General features: G+C 32.6%; 1 protein-coding gene across 1 annotated transcript in view; it reads left to right on the top strand.

Moving 5' to 3' along the window:
* PLCL1 (phospholipase C like 1 (inactive)) overlaps positions 1-14,975 on the top strand; it is a 417,242-nt gene that overhangs the window by 325,709 nt on the left and 76,558 nt on the right. The window contains exon 3 of the mRNA XM_074215381.1: positions 3,633-3,836. Within this exon, the coding sequence (XP_074071482.1) occupies positions 3,633-3,836 (204 nt within the window). The remainder of the gene's footprint in view (positions 1-3,632; positions 3,837-14,975) is intronic.

The raw sequence follows: 14,975 nt of genomic DNA, 5'->3' as shown, positions 1-14,975 counted from the left end.
CTCTCTCTCTCTCTCCAAAATAAATCACTTGAACTGGCATGGTATTTAGCAGATTCAACAAAATAATAAATTATCAATTAACTGTAGGCAGTCTATCAATGCTTTGATTGTCAAATTATATTTGAAAGTTTGTGCTGGTTAATATTCCTTCTTTTAAGGACTTTTTCTTTAAATTTTTTATTTTTGGCAACTTTCAATTTTATTGATATGCTTTGTTTTTATGTCACATATATTTATATATTATTCTTATTTCTTGGGAATATTTTTTTTAGGTATTTTCAAGGCAAACAGGGTTAAGTGGCTTGCCCAAGGCCACACAGCTAGGTAATTGTTAAGTGTCTGAGACCAGATTTGAACCCAGGTACTCCTGACTCCAAGGCCGGTGCTTTATCCACTACGCCACCTAGCCACCCCCTCTTGGGAATATTTCATGGGAGTGAATACTGAATACTCTTCTGAAAGTGGATATAACATTTCATATTTGAATTACTTCTCTAGTCCTATGATGAACATGTTATTCTTTACAAAGAAGTGATTTAGGGTCTAATAGGATATTCCATCCATTTGTCTGCCCACCCAGCTATCAATCCATCTATCCATCCAGCCATAATCAACCAATCTTTTTTTCTTTCTCTTTCTTTCTCTCCCTCTTTCTTTTCTTTTCTTTCTTTCTTTTCTTTTCTTTCTTTCTTTCTTTCTTTCTTTCTTTCTTTCTTCCTTCCTTCCTTCCTTCTTTCCTTCTTTCTTTCTTTCCTTCTTTCTTTCTTTCTTTCTTTCTTTCTTTCTTTCTTTCTTTCTTTCTTTCTTTCTTTCTTTCTTCCTTCCTTCCTTCCTTCCTTCCTTCCTTCCTTCCTTCCTTCCTTCCTTCTTTTCTTCTTTCTTTCTTTCCTTCTTTCTTTTTTCCTTCTTTCTTTCTTTCTTTCTTTCTTTCTCTATACCAATGAAATATATATATATAAATCTATAATAATGAATATATAGATGATATATATCTCATATATATAAATGTGTATATAAATTTGGGGAAATTGTTTTGCTTGATTTTGAATATTTGTTACAATCTTTTTTCTCTTTTTCCCAACTGAGTAGAAGATGGGAAGGAGAGGAAAGAGATTTCTGTTCATGGACAAAAAAAGCAAATTTCAACCTGATCCCTTCACTTTTATTTAGAGAGTTATGAAACAAAAACAAAGCTCTCTTCTCTACTTTCTGGACAGTGCAGAAGAGGAAAATCTTCAAAGTAATCATCATGAAAATTAGATTTTTTTAAAGTGGGTTTTATAGAGAATTTTCTAAGGGAGACAAGGTGGAGAACTGCAAAGCTCCTTTCACCTGAGTCATTCTTCAGAGTCACTATTGAATTTGAAATGATTTCACCCTAAGCAGATCCACCTTATCTGAACAGGAGCACACATCATAATAAAAAATATGTATCCAGGAGATTCTTTTCTTGGTTTGTGTCTGTTTCTGTTTCCTCCTATTAATGCTGAAAGTTAAAAAGAGTTACGCTTATTTTCCCAACATTCATATGCATAGCAATACTTTTCTGAAGTTACTAAAAGGCTCCAGACTGTTGAATGAGAGAAATTTTGGAAAAATACTATTAATGCTACTAGTGTTTATTTTCCAGCACCGTATTTTATCTTACTTTACTTATTAAATGTTAGAAGCAGACTTAAACCAAAATAATTTTATCAGTTAGGTAAAACATCATCTAAATATCACATGTGCATATTATGAATATACTTAGAGAATTCTATTCTATGAATTAAAAACTTTCTATGTACAATGTATAATTTTGTTTGTTTAAAGGAAGTGTAAAAATGACTTGGCTCTTTTAAATCCTTAAGACTAATGTTAGTATCTCTTATTGGTTTATTCTGCAATAGTATATATATATATAAATAATGACAAGAGGCAACATTGTGTATATAAAATATTAAATCATGGAATGATTATTACTGTCTCTAACTCAAATATAATGGTTTATATAGGTAAGATTCAGTACAAGAGACTGGTAAACAAATTTGCTGAGTATCGACAAAAAAGTGTTCTAATCAAATGTATTATTTGAGTTTTATGTTCCCTTCCAATCATAGATTAGAAAAATGGCAACAATAACTAAAACTTGATATGTGAGCATTTAGGTAGCTTAAGAACTATTCTCCATCATGAAAGAGGAAAAAAAGAAAATAGAAGACTGATATTCTAGTGGTTTTGACTCTTTTTCATTCAACCGTTATCAGCCTCATTTGCTAAATGAGGAGCTTGAATTAAATGATCTTTGCCTTCTTTTAACTCTGAAATTTGATAATTTTAGTATTCCAGTGTGTATAGTCCCTATCTTTAGGAAATTTTATTTTAAAACTAGAATGTATGTCTTAATCATTACCTTTAATGCCATAGGACAAATACATATATACATACATGTATAATACATGCACATATCATATAAAACTCATGACCCTATAGCTGTACTTTCATTCAGATAAATATTTACATGAATGCATTGTGCACATGCATACATACATGTATATCTATGCATATATATATTTATAGGAATTTATAAATGGCAATTAGGTAGTGCATTGGATAGAGCTGGGCTTGGATTCAGGATGGCAAGTTCAGATCTTGCCTCAGATACCTATTAGATGTGTGACCCATGGGAAGTTCACTTAGCCTAAGTTTTTTAAGTTGTAAAATAGGCATATTGTGAGCATAAAATAATATAATATTTGTAAAGTTTTTAGCCCAGTGTCTGCTACATCTTAGGCATTTAATAAGTGCTTATTTCTTTCCTTTATTCCTTAATTCTTTCCTTCCTTTCATATATTTTTATGTGTGTGTGTGTATAGATACATGCACATGTACTATATACATATATATGTATCTATACACACACAGATATACAGATGCATATATATATATATATATATGTAGATAGGCATTGCTATAGTCTCAGTAAAGAAGACAGGTAATTATTACTTGGAGCAGAGGCTGTAAATGATTAGTTCATTACCCTGAAAAAACCTGACTGATAGGGGTCAGATGAATCCTGCATGCCTTCTCTGTACTCTAGTGATTATAATAGACAGTGAGTGGAAGATGGACAATTTGCAAAATATATTTTATACAATTAACTCAAAAAATGCATTTTCCTTGCAATGTCAGGGAACAAACACTTAATGGTAAATTGGTTGAGTTAGGAAGTAAAGTCTGTTTGTTACTGCTATAATTTGAAGGAAATGGGAGCAAAATTATATCATGTGTGAAATTATAGTTTGCACAAGTAATCATAGGAAAAATTAAAGAAACTATAATTAACAAGCTATTTTTAGTTTAAAAGTTATTTAAAACTTTTTTTGGAGGAAGTTTGTTTTAAAATGCATTAATGTGGCTTTTAGAATCAAGAAGTGTAAACTGGAATAATAAATTAGATATTCATGCACCTTTGTGAATACTGATACTTTAAAAATTGATCATTTTGTAATTTTCCCCAAATTATGTGAATCTCTAGTCTGTTTCAGAAATATGAAAATTATTAATGGAATTATTCATCAAGAACAGGTTATGTGTAAAGTAATGTAATGTGTTAAATCATCCAATGTAATTCCACATTTTTTTCCTGACAGAATGCAATAGTATCCATTAAAGAACTTTGTGGACTCCCTCCAATTGCCAGCCTGAAACAATGCATGTTGACTTTGTCTTCTCGACTGATAAACAGTGATGATACACCTTCTGTCTCTCTCATTATGAAAGATAACTTCCCTTATCTGGAACCTCTGGGGATAATACCAGATGTACAGAAAAAGGTCCTAGCTGCCTATGATCTGGTATGGAAGTTTATATTCTAATCTAACATTTTTATAATTGCTTTGTATGTTTGGAAAAGTGTTGCCAGTTTTGCTATTATAGTTTATTTTACTATGTACCACTCATCCAATTAATGTGTAGGATAGTTCTCATACCGGCTTTGGAATGCTGGTATATTCAATACAGGTTGAAATGGCTTTTCCCTTGTTTGTACCTAAAGTGAAGCCTTATGTTTTATTATGTTAACATTATTGATGAAACATTCATGTACCAACATTAGCAGTAGCATTGATTGAAAAATTGGGTACTATATTGATATATATTTCAAATTAAGCCTCAATAGTGATTTGAATGCAATTAAAGTGAAATTTTTTTAGTTTAAACTTTTTAAAACATTAGCTTTCTTATTTAATAATGTTACAAAACCTTTTAAGTTTGAAAAATATTTATTAAACACCTGTAAGGGACTATGCTACAGGATTTGAGGATATTTTAAAAAAGGATATTGAACAAAATCTATGAAATGATATTAAGAATAATTACATTTTGTATACCTCCAAAACAAGATGAAAATAAATTGAGTAAAATTTAGTTACTGAAATTCAAGCCAAATTTCACTTTGGTTTTGGGCAGTTTATTTGTTTTTTATGTCTCATTACTCATGAAATCTGTTTTCTTCCCTTTCTTTTTTCTTCCGTTTTCTCCTTTCTTCTTCCTTTTCTTCTTTCTCATTCTCTTCCATCCTGTCACCAAAAACTCCACCAGTTCTGCAGCAGAAAGCTGTAATTGCTATTTAAGAAGTGACATTAGGTGCCCTAGTTACTATCAAAATTGATGCTATGGAAACCATTTATTCCTTTACTTGATTTTCAAGCTAAGAATTAAAATTCATTCTTTTCCAAAAAGTGGTGGAAGCAATTCGCCTAACCCTGGGGCAAAAAAAGAAACTCAGAGAAATCTGGACTCTGATTGGTCATTTTTGTTGTAAATTCTAAAATTGATGTTATTATCATGGTTACCCTGCAATATCTTTTCCATTCATATTTAAGAATTATAGCTTATATTCCATAAACAGCATGCTTGACCAAAAGCCCCCAAACCATAATTGAAAGCACACAAGCTCATTACTGTGTCTTGCTCATAATTCCCATATCTCTTTTTAGCCAAGTAGTTAACATGACAGGATCATGTGGCAATGCATTTTTCTGTGCCTCATCGATAACTTGTGCTATATCTCATGCCTCATGGACATCTATGCAAATATTTTTGAGATGCTTTAGAATAATTGTGAAAACATTTGACTATCCTAGGTGAATATTTCTTTGTTTCTCCCACCCCAAGGCAATGGGGTTAAGTGACTTGCCAAAGGCCACACAGCTAGGTAATTATTAAGTGTCTGAGATCATATTTGAACTAAGGTCCCCCTGATTTCAGGGCAGGTGCTCTATCCACTGTGCCACCTAGCTGCCCCTGAACATTTCTTATCAAGAGAAAATCCAACTTCTCTTCTTAGATCTTGAATGGACTTAATTGTTGAATATTAGAATATGAACTCTGTTAGGATAGGGACTGTTTTCTTTAAATCCTTAGTGCCTGGCCTATAACATAATTAAATCCTTATTGATTGACTAACAGACATGTTGATAAAAGAAAAGAAAAGGTATATACCTATAATTTTGACAATTTTGTTTACCTTTTTATAACCAATGGACTTTCTTCCCAATGTGCCTTTCATCTGCTCCACCTACAGGAACTAATGAGAGGCAGTTAGATGGTGCAGTGAATCTGCCTCTGGAGTCAAGAAGATCTGAGTTCACAGACACACATTCCTTGTATTACATTAGGCAAGTTATTTAATTTACATTTGCCTCAGTTTCCTCAACTATGAAGTGAATATGATAATAATTCTACCAGGAAAGCTGGTAGAATTAAATGAAATAGCATTCATAAAGTACATAGTATAATGCCTGTAATATTGTAGGTACTTAATAAAAGCTTTATTGTTATTCAGTCATTTTAGTCCTGTCCAACTCTTTTGTGACCCCATTTCTTGACAAAGATACTAGAATGCTTTGTCATTTCTTTCTCCAGTTCATTTGACAGATGAGAAAACTGAAGAAAAAAAGGATTAATTGACTTGCCTAAGGTCACATATATGGTAGCTGAGCTCAAATTTGAACTCAAGTCCAACACTCTATGAATTATGGCAGCACTTTTAATAAGAGCTAGCTATTATTATAATTATTATTATTATTACTCTATGTACATTTTATATGTATTTAGTCATTTGCTTATCATTCTCCCCTTTGGAATGCAAACTCCTTGAGGGCAGGGACTTAGAGACTTGTTGCTAGGGGACAAAAGGAATGCATTGAAGATTTTGGCAATAGAAGCCAGTAATTCACTTTCTGCCTCTAGGACACTGTATTTGCTTTAGATTTAGTTGGTATTTCTTATGCTCTCATCTTATTTGTTTCTGGGATATTCGAAATGTGCCTTTATGTAGAAGCACAGGCTTTGTTGTGTGTGGAAAATTCAATAACTGGGCAAGATTTGTAGCAATTTCACGAATCCTCTTTATTCCCTGAAAAAAAATTATTCTTTTCTCTTCTGAGGAAGAGAGAGGGGAAGAGAGACCCGATGGCTATTTATGAAATGTTATTAGTCTCAGACTAATAAGACATAATTTGTTGTGGACAACTGTACTAAAATATAGAGATGTGAGTTAGATCAATGAAAACTAGGGTACTTATATTTACCAAGATAATCATGACAAATTTAGGATTTGGCAGAAATTATACTGTCCTACATAGTTGTCTTGTCTTGGAAAGAAAGATAGCAACAGCATTAAACAAATGAAAAAGAAAATACAATTTTCTTTGACTTAGAGGAAAAAAGTCCATGGTAATATTTCTATGGAGAAAGGTTTGGCTGAACAACCATATTGTACTGATAATCAAATACTTGCATTATATGCTAGGTATGTGCTAAGAGCTAATAGAAAGAAAAGACAAAAGATAGTCCCTACCTATAAGGAGTTTACAAGTAAATAATAATGATTATTATCATAATCATTATAATGATCTTTTTATTTTAATATTTTATTTATTCAATTATATGTAAAATAAGTTTTTACATTCATTTTTTAAAAAAAAAATCGGTGTTTCCAATTCTCTCCCTTACTCAAACCAAAATAAGAAAACAAATTAAAGTTTTTTTTAAAAAAGCATGCCTCAATTTGTACTCTGACTTCATCCTTTCTTTCTGTGGGAAGTAGAAAGCATTTTTCATCATAAGCCCTTCAGAATTAGATGATTATAGAGCTGAAAATACTTAAATTATTCATAGTTGATCATTCTTCAATAGTTTCACTATTGTGTACAATGTTTTCTCACTTCACTTTGCATCATTTCATGTTAGTCTTTCCAGACTTTTCTGAAAGCATCCTATTCATCATTTCTTATGGCACAATAGTATTCCATCAAAAACATATACTTTAACTTGCTCAGCCATTCTCCAATTAATGGACCTCAGTTTCTAAATCTTTACCACCACAAAAAAGAGCTCCTATGAATACTTTTGTACATGTAGATTCTTTTCCTTTTGTCTTAAACAACCATTTTTTTGGGATATGTATCTAGTAGTGATAATTCTGGGTCAAAAAATATGCATAGTTTTATAGACTTTTGGACATACTTTCAAATTGCCCTCCAGAAGTTAGATTAGTCCCCAATTCCACCAACGATGCATTAGTGTCCTAATGTCCCCACCAATGTTTTTCATTTTCATTTTTTTTGTCTTTTGAGCAAATTTGATAGATGTGTTTTTGATAGATGGGTTGTTTTAATTTATATTTATCTAATTAATAGTGATTTAGAGCATTTTTTAAAAATGCCTATAGGTATCTTTGATTTCTTATATCCTCTGAATACTTATCATTTGAAGAATGACTTGTATTTTTATAAATTTGACTCAGATCTCTGAGAAATGATACCTTTATCAGAGAAATTAAGTATAAAAATCCCTCTCTCCCTCCTCCCCCCCCCAAATCCTACCCCTGGTTTTCTGCTACCTTTATAGCATTGGTTTTGTTTGTGTAAAAGCTTTTTAATTTAATGCAGTCAAACCTAGCTATGTTAAATCTTGAAATGCTATCTCTTGTGTGGTCAAATATTCTTTCCTTGGTCCTAGATGTGACAGGTAAATTTTTTCATGCTCTCCTAATTTGCTTATGTCTAGATCTTTTATTTCTAAACCCTTTATGTCTAAATTGTGGAATCTGCTCTACTATCCACTTCTGTTTTATGGCAGAGTTCATCTGATTCACACTCACAGTTATGATTATTAGCTGTATATTTCCCTCCGTCCTATTTGTTCTCCGGGTTATTTTCTTTCAGTCTATCTTTCCTCAATGTTTTACTTCTGAGTACCGATTTCCATAATCCTCAGTCCTTCCTGTCAACCCCCCTTTTTCTTATCCCTCTCCCCTCTTCCTATAGAGTAAGATAGATTTCTATCCCCAAATGAGTGTGTTTGTTACTCCTGCTTTGGGCTAATTCTGATGAGAAAAAGTTTCAAGTGTTGGACTGCCCTGCAGTCTTCTCCTCCACTATCAAAACTCTTTTGTTTTTATGTGAATAATTTACTCCATTCTACCTTCCCCCTTTCCCAATGCATCCCTCTTTTTCCTTTTTTAAATTTAAGGTAATGGGGTTAAGTGACTTGCCCAAGGCCACACAGCTAGATAATTATTAAATTTGTCTGAGGCCAGATTTGAACTCAGGTACTCCTGACTCCAGGGCTCCACCACCCAGCTGGACCACCCAGCTGCCCCTACATCCCTCTTTATCACTCTTATTTTTATTTTTTGAATGGATCCTATGGTACTCAACTCATACTTTTTGTCTGTGTTTATTGTATTTCCCACCAAATTAGACCTGATCTTATATTAATTTTTACTCCAAAAGACACATTGGGCTTTATTTTTAGGGGATATCTGGAGAGAGGCCATCATTCCTGCCGGAATCATTATTTGAACTATGCTTCTTCATGTTTTCAGTGTGATGAGTGCTGCTTGAATCCCATACTAGTAGACCTCTTTGGCTACCTTGCAATAGCCTTAAATAGGCCTACTTCTTTATAACTGCTAATGTGTGTACGAGGTTTTTTCAGTTTCAGGAACATAATTGCCTGAAATACTTTTAGTCTTGTCTTTCTTACCCTTTGTAATGATTAGAGGTGGGGGCTTTCTTTCCATGAAGATGTCATCAAGTGTCCATGTTATTTGTGCATTATGTCTATACTCCAATTTTTCATTCAGCAATATTTTGAGTTCATCAGTTGACCTCTGTACTAAGGCCCCCAAGTTGGATATTTAAAAATAATTATAATTTATATCATCATTTATTTTAACTATTAATGTCAATATTTATTTACATTTAATTATATATTAACATTATTATTTTATAATTCAATACAGCCATCATATATTCCAATGGAGGTACTAAATGTATCCATCTGGTTAGTGCTCTTAACTGGGGTTAATTTTTGGGATAGGGCTTATATTACGAGCATCCTGAAAAATCTTACTAGGGCTTATTTTCAGGGAAATAATATACTCCTAACTGCTCTATTAATGAAAAGGTTCTTAGGAGTTACAAGTATCATCTCTTTCCATGTAGGTTTGTAAATAATATTATTGAATTCCTTAAGAGTTTTCTTTTTTGTTTACTTTTTTATGTTTCTTTTGAGTCTTTTATTTAAAAAGAAAATTTTCTATTAAATTCTTGAAATCCTCTATACCATTTCATATCTAGAATTACAACCCACAATCATCTACCCAGAAAAACTGAACACAATCATTCTAGATCCTTTGCCTTTTGGAATATCATATTTCAAGGCTACTATTCTTTAATGTAGACGTGGTTATGTTATCCTTACTATAGCTTTACAATATTTGATGTTTTGGGCTGCTTTTATTATTTTCACCTTGGTCTGGGAGCTCTGAAATGTAGATGTTTTCAATTTTGGATCTCTTTCAGAAAGTAATCAGTAGTTTCTTTAAATTTCTATTTTACGCCCTGATTCTAGGGTATCAGGGCAGGTTTTCCTTTAATTTCTCTTTTTTTTTAACATGACTTTCAGATATTTTAATAATTTCAACTTTTTTCTATTTTCTGTTTTTGGAACTCATTTAATGAAGTTGTTAGTTTCTACTTTCCCAGTTCTAATTTTTAATTTTTAGTTTCTTCATTGAGCTTTTGTACCTCCTTTTCCATATGACTGTGCTATTTAAAGGGATCTTTGCTTCAAAGGATTTTTGAGCCTCTTTTACTATTTTGACTCTTTTGGTATTTAAGGTGCTATTTTCTTCATTCCCCAATTTTCCTTTATCTTATTTTATTTTTAAAATTCTCTTTGAGCTCTTCTGGGAATTCTTTTTTCTTTTTGAGGGGGAAGCTGAAACCAATTCACATTTTTTTGATGATTTGCATCAAAAGGCAACAACAGTTTTGACATTGTTGTCCTCTAAGTTTGTGTTGTTTTTCTCTGTTACCACTATAACTCTGTATAGTCATATTCTTTTTCATTTTTGTTTTTAATTTAATTTTTTCCAATTACATGTAAAATAGTTTTCAACTTTTATTTTTTTGTAAGATCTTGAGTTCCACCTTTTTCTTCCTTTCTTTCCTTCCCCCCCTCCTCTTGATAGCAAATAAGTTGATTGAGGTTGTACATATATAACTATCAACATTCATTATTATAAAAACTTTTCTTCCCATACTTCCTTCCTCCCTCCCTAAGAAAACTAACAATCTGAGTAAGATTTTACATGCACAGTCATGTTACCTATGTTCCCATATTAGTCATGCTGTGAAAGACGAATTAGAGCAAAAGGGAAAAATATAAGAAAGAAAAAACAAATAAAATGAAATTAGTATACTTTGATCTTCATTCACATTCTATTATTCTTTTATCTGGATATAGATAGCATTTTACAATATGTTTTTTAGAATTGTCTTTGAGTAGGGGCAGTTAAGTAGCTACCCTGGAGTCAGGAGGACCTGAATTAAAATCCCTCCTTGGACATTTAATACTTACTTGTGTGACCTTAGGCAAGTCACTTAATCTCATTGCCTTGTAAAATAATAAATAAAAATAAATAAAAACAAAATTGTTTTTGAGAATTGCTGAGAAGAGCTAATTCTATGATAATTGTTTATCATACGATATTGTTACTGGTTCTTCTCACTTCACTTAGCATCAGTTCGGATAAGTCTTTTCAGGTTTTTCTGAAATCTGTCAGCTCATCATTTCTTATAGAATAATAATATTCCATTACATTCATGTGGTAGTTTTTTGGTAGTTTTTACTCATGTTTTAACCTATTTCTTGATTTTTAACTTTATGTTAAATTTGAATTCCATTTCTGAGATGGAGGAGACACTGTCCCAAATTTCAGATTATTCATGCTGTCATTTTCAGAATTAGTTTTGTCAGTCTATAAGTTTTCAGTTCTTCAAAAGTATTATGAACAAAAAAGAGGTGTGGCCATTGCTTTACTGGCCTTTGCTCTGGTCCATGAGTAACCACAAATACCATTTTTCTTCCTGGAGTTGTGTCCTGAATCCCTGTTGCTGCTAATGCTTCTCCTTGCCCTAAGACTGTGACCAAGAACTGGTATGGACAATACTACTCCTGCTCCCCATGCCAGAAAAGACAAGAGCCACTATGGACAATTCAACAGATTCCTGCTCCCAGTGTCAGCAAAGAGTTCTACTCAATCTTCTTCTCATTAGTTGCCCTACTCCTTTACCATCTATGGACTGAGAGCTCTGAAATCTTCCCCCACAGAATCAATCACCACTCTCACCATCAAAGCGTGCTGCTGGCTGGCACAGCTATGCTGGACTGTACTCTGTTCTTTTTTTTTTAAAGGCAATGGAGTTAGAGTGATTTGTCCAAGATCACACTGCTAGGTAATTATTAAGTGTCTGAGGCCTCATTTGAACTCAGGTTCTCCTGACTCCAGGGCTGGTGGTCTTTCCACTGTGCCACCTAGCTGCCCTGTGTACTCCATTCTTATCCCAGTGAAATAGATCTTTCCTGCTGATCCTCCAAGTTGTCTTGGATTGGAAAATGATTTTACCTTGTCCTTTTGTTGGTTATGCCACTTTGGAATTCATTTTGAGATGTTATTTTAACATTGATTGGAGGCAAATTTGGAAAAGTTCAGGTGAGTCTCTGCCTTTATTCCATCTTGGCTCTACCCAATACATGTAATAGAACTTTTATAGAAAGCAAAAGAGGACAAAAATAACAAAAACACTAATCACTGACCCTTAAAAATAGGATCCTAGAATGTTGGTAGAATCATAGAATTGAGACATTAAAGACCACTTACCCAAATATTCTTATTTTAGAAATGAAGAAATTAATGACCACATAATACAAATAATGATCAGTATGGCCAAGATATAAAACTGTTCCTCTAATTAATAGATCAATACTAGTTATACCCAGACCAGACAGCTTCTCAGTAGACTCATTTGTAAGTCATGTTTCTATGGCTTTTGGGAAGGGACCCTGATAAAAAAAATTAATCCTCTACCTGCTCAGTGTTCAACAAAATGATTTTACAAAAACAAATAGAAATCACAGAAGATAAAATAAAGTATTAATGAGTTGTGATCTGTACTGGTGAAGGAATATTAAATACTAATGGTCACAGAGTCATTGAAGAAAAATAGTATAGTATCTCATTATTTTTCAATGCAAAAGGCAAGTGACAAATTTTGTTATTATTACCTTTAATGAAGGCAATTCCAAATGATGGATTTGCTAAATATTGAAATTTGATTATTAAAGTAAGTAGTAGTACCAGGTTAATGAAAAGAGGAATTAAAAAAATTGTTCTTAAGATAGAAAATTAATCAGGGAACAATTAGAAGCACATAGATTGCATGAAGAGGAATTGTGTGAAATAAGATTATGTCTACACTTTTGTATATAAGGAGTTATTTTTCTCTTGAACTCAAATCCATCACTGTCTATTGGAGATTTCTATTTGAATGTCTCATATGTATCTCAAACTCAACTTGTGGAAACAGAACTCATTTTCTTTTCCCCAACCCTCTGTTCCTTATGTATGTTCCTCAATCTCTCATTTCTATTTCTAGCACTACCATCTTTGAAAAGAGTTAAAATGCCACCTTATATAGCATCTGACAGTTTACTCTGACATCTGACAGTTTACTTCCCTCTAATATTACTTTTAATTTACTGATGATATCCTTTACATTTCCATTTATATATACACATACCCGTATATATGCATCCCTATATACATACATATATTGTTCTCCCCATTACAAAAAATAAACTTTTGTATTTTCTTTGGATCTCCAGTGAATAATGAAGTACCTACAAATGCCTAGTAAATGCTTATTAATTAATTCATTCCTAACTTTTTTTGTTTAGAATATTATCAGTCATTTTGTCAACCAAGTTTGGAGATTTAGATTAATTTTTGACTCCTTCCTCATCAATCCACTGACAAGTCATTAATTTTACCTCCACATAGGCCAACAACCTATGACCTTTTTCATGGACTGTGATGTGGTCTTCCAACTGGTCTGTTGGACTTGTTTCTCCATTTCAATTAATTCTCTGTACAGATACCTCTTTTGTTATTAAAAATATTTCCCCAAAATTTCATGTCAAGATAGTTTTCAATATTAATTTTTTGGTAAACTTTTGAGTTATAATGTTCTCCTTCCCTTTCTTCCCTCCTCATGACAACAAGTAATCTAATATAGGTTATACATATATAATCATGTAAAGTATATTTCCATTTCAATCATCCAACTTAATATTCTTAAAACACAAGCCTTCCCATGCTACTTCCTTTCTCAATAAACTCCATTGACTCTCTCTTGTTTATATGATAAAATATGAATTTCTTGGTTTGGTTTTTAAAGTCCTCAACAATTTGATTTCAACCTGTCTTTCAAGGCTTATTACTGACAAAGAGATATAATGCATCAGAGTCAAACCACCACATCACCTCAGTTAACACCTCCACCAATCAATCAGTCAATAAATAAACATTTCTTTTGTATCTACTATATACCAGGAATACTGGAAATAAAGAAGAGGCAAAAGAAGGTTCCTGTCCTCCACAATTTTATAACCAGTGGGGTGCAAGAGTACCTCCTTCTCAACAACCACAGCTAAAGAAGGCCCAGAAACACAAAGTTCTTGCCACCTAAGTTTTAAACTAGACACAGATATGGTTTAATCAAGAGAAATATAATTAAAGTAGATATGGAATATTTTCATCTGAGTTGCCACTGAAACCTCCCATTTGGGTCATTTCCCACATTAGAAGATGAACTCTTTGAGGGCATTGACTGTCTTGGTCTTCAGTTTCTACCTGTAATGTGATTCAGCATAATGCTGAATTTAATAAATTTAATAAAAAAAATTTCCATTAACTTTATTCATCATTCTACTTTCATATTCTACATTGAAGCCAAACCTGCCTATTGGTCATTCCCAATACATAACTTTCCCTGTATTTGACATTTTATCTCTTATATGTGAAACGACTCCTTTCCCACCTCCTCCTCATCAAATCTCTATTGTTGTTTAATCATTCAGTGGTGTCTGATTCCATGTGACCCCCTGTCACACATAACACACCATTGCTTTCCATGGAGTTTTGCAGTGGTTTGCCATTTCCTTCTCCAGTGAATCAGAGCAAATAGAGGTTACGTGACTGTACAGAATCACACAGCTCATTGGTGTCAGAGGCAGGTCTTCATAATTCCAAAGCAAGCACTCTATCTCATGAGACATTTTCCTGCCACCTAGGAATTTCTAGTTTCCTTCAAAGCTCAGCTCAAGTACCTCTCTTGTAGCAAGTTTTTCTAATTTCTTTGTATCTCAGAGATACTTTAATTTGCATTTCTCTAATAAGTAATGATTTAGAGTAATTTTTCATATGACTATGGGTCACTTCGATTTCCTCATCTGTAAATTGCCTTTGCATATCCTTTGACTATTTGTCAATTGGGAATGACTTTTTTTTTTATAAATTTGACTCAGTTCTCTATATATTTTAGAAATGAGTCCTTTGTCAGAAATGCTAGTTGTAA

This window comes from Macrotis lagotis, chromosome 1 (assembly GCF_037893015.1).
Source record: "Macrotis lagotis isolate mMagLag1 chromosome 1, bilby.v1.9.chrom.fasta, whole genome shotgun sequence".
Classification (NCBI taxonomy): domain Eukaryota; kingdom Metazoa; phylum Chordata; class Mammalia; order Peramelemorphia; family Peramelidae; genus Macrotis; species Macrotis lagotis.
This window is presented reverse-complemented; position numbering and strand designations above follow the sequence as displayed.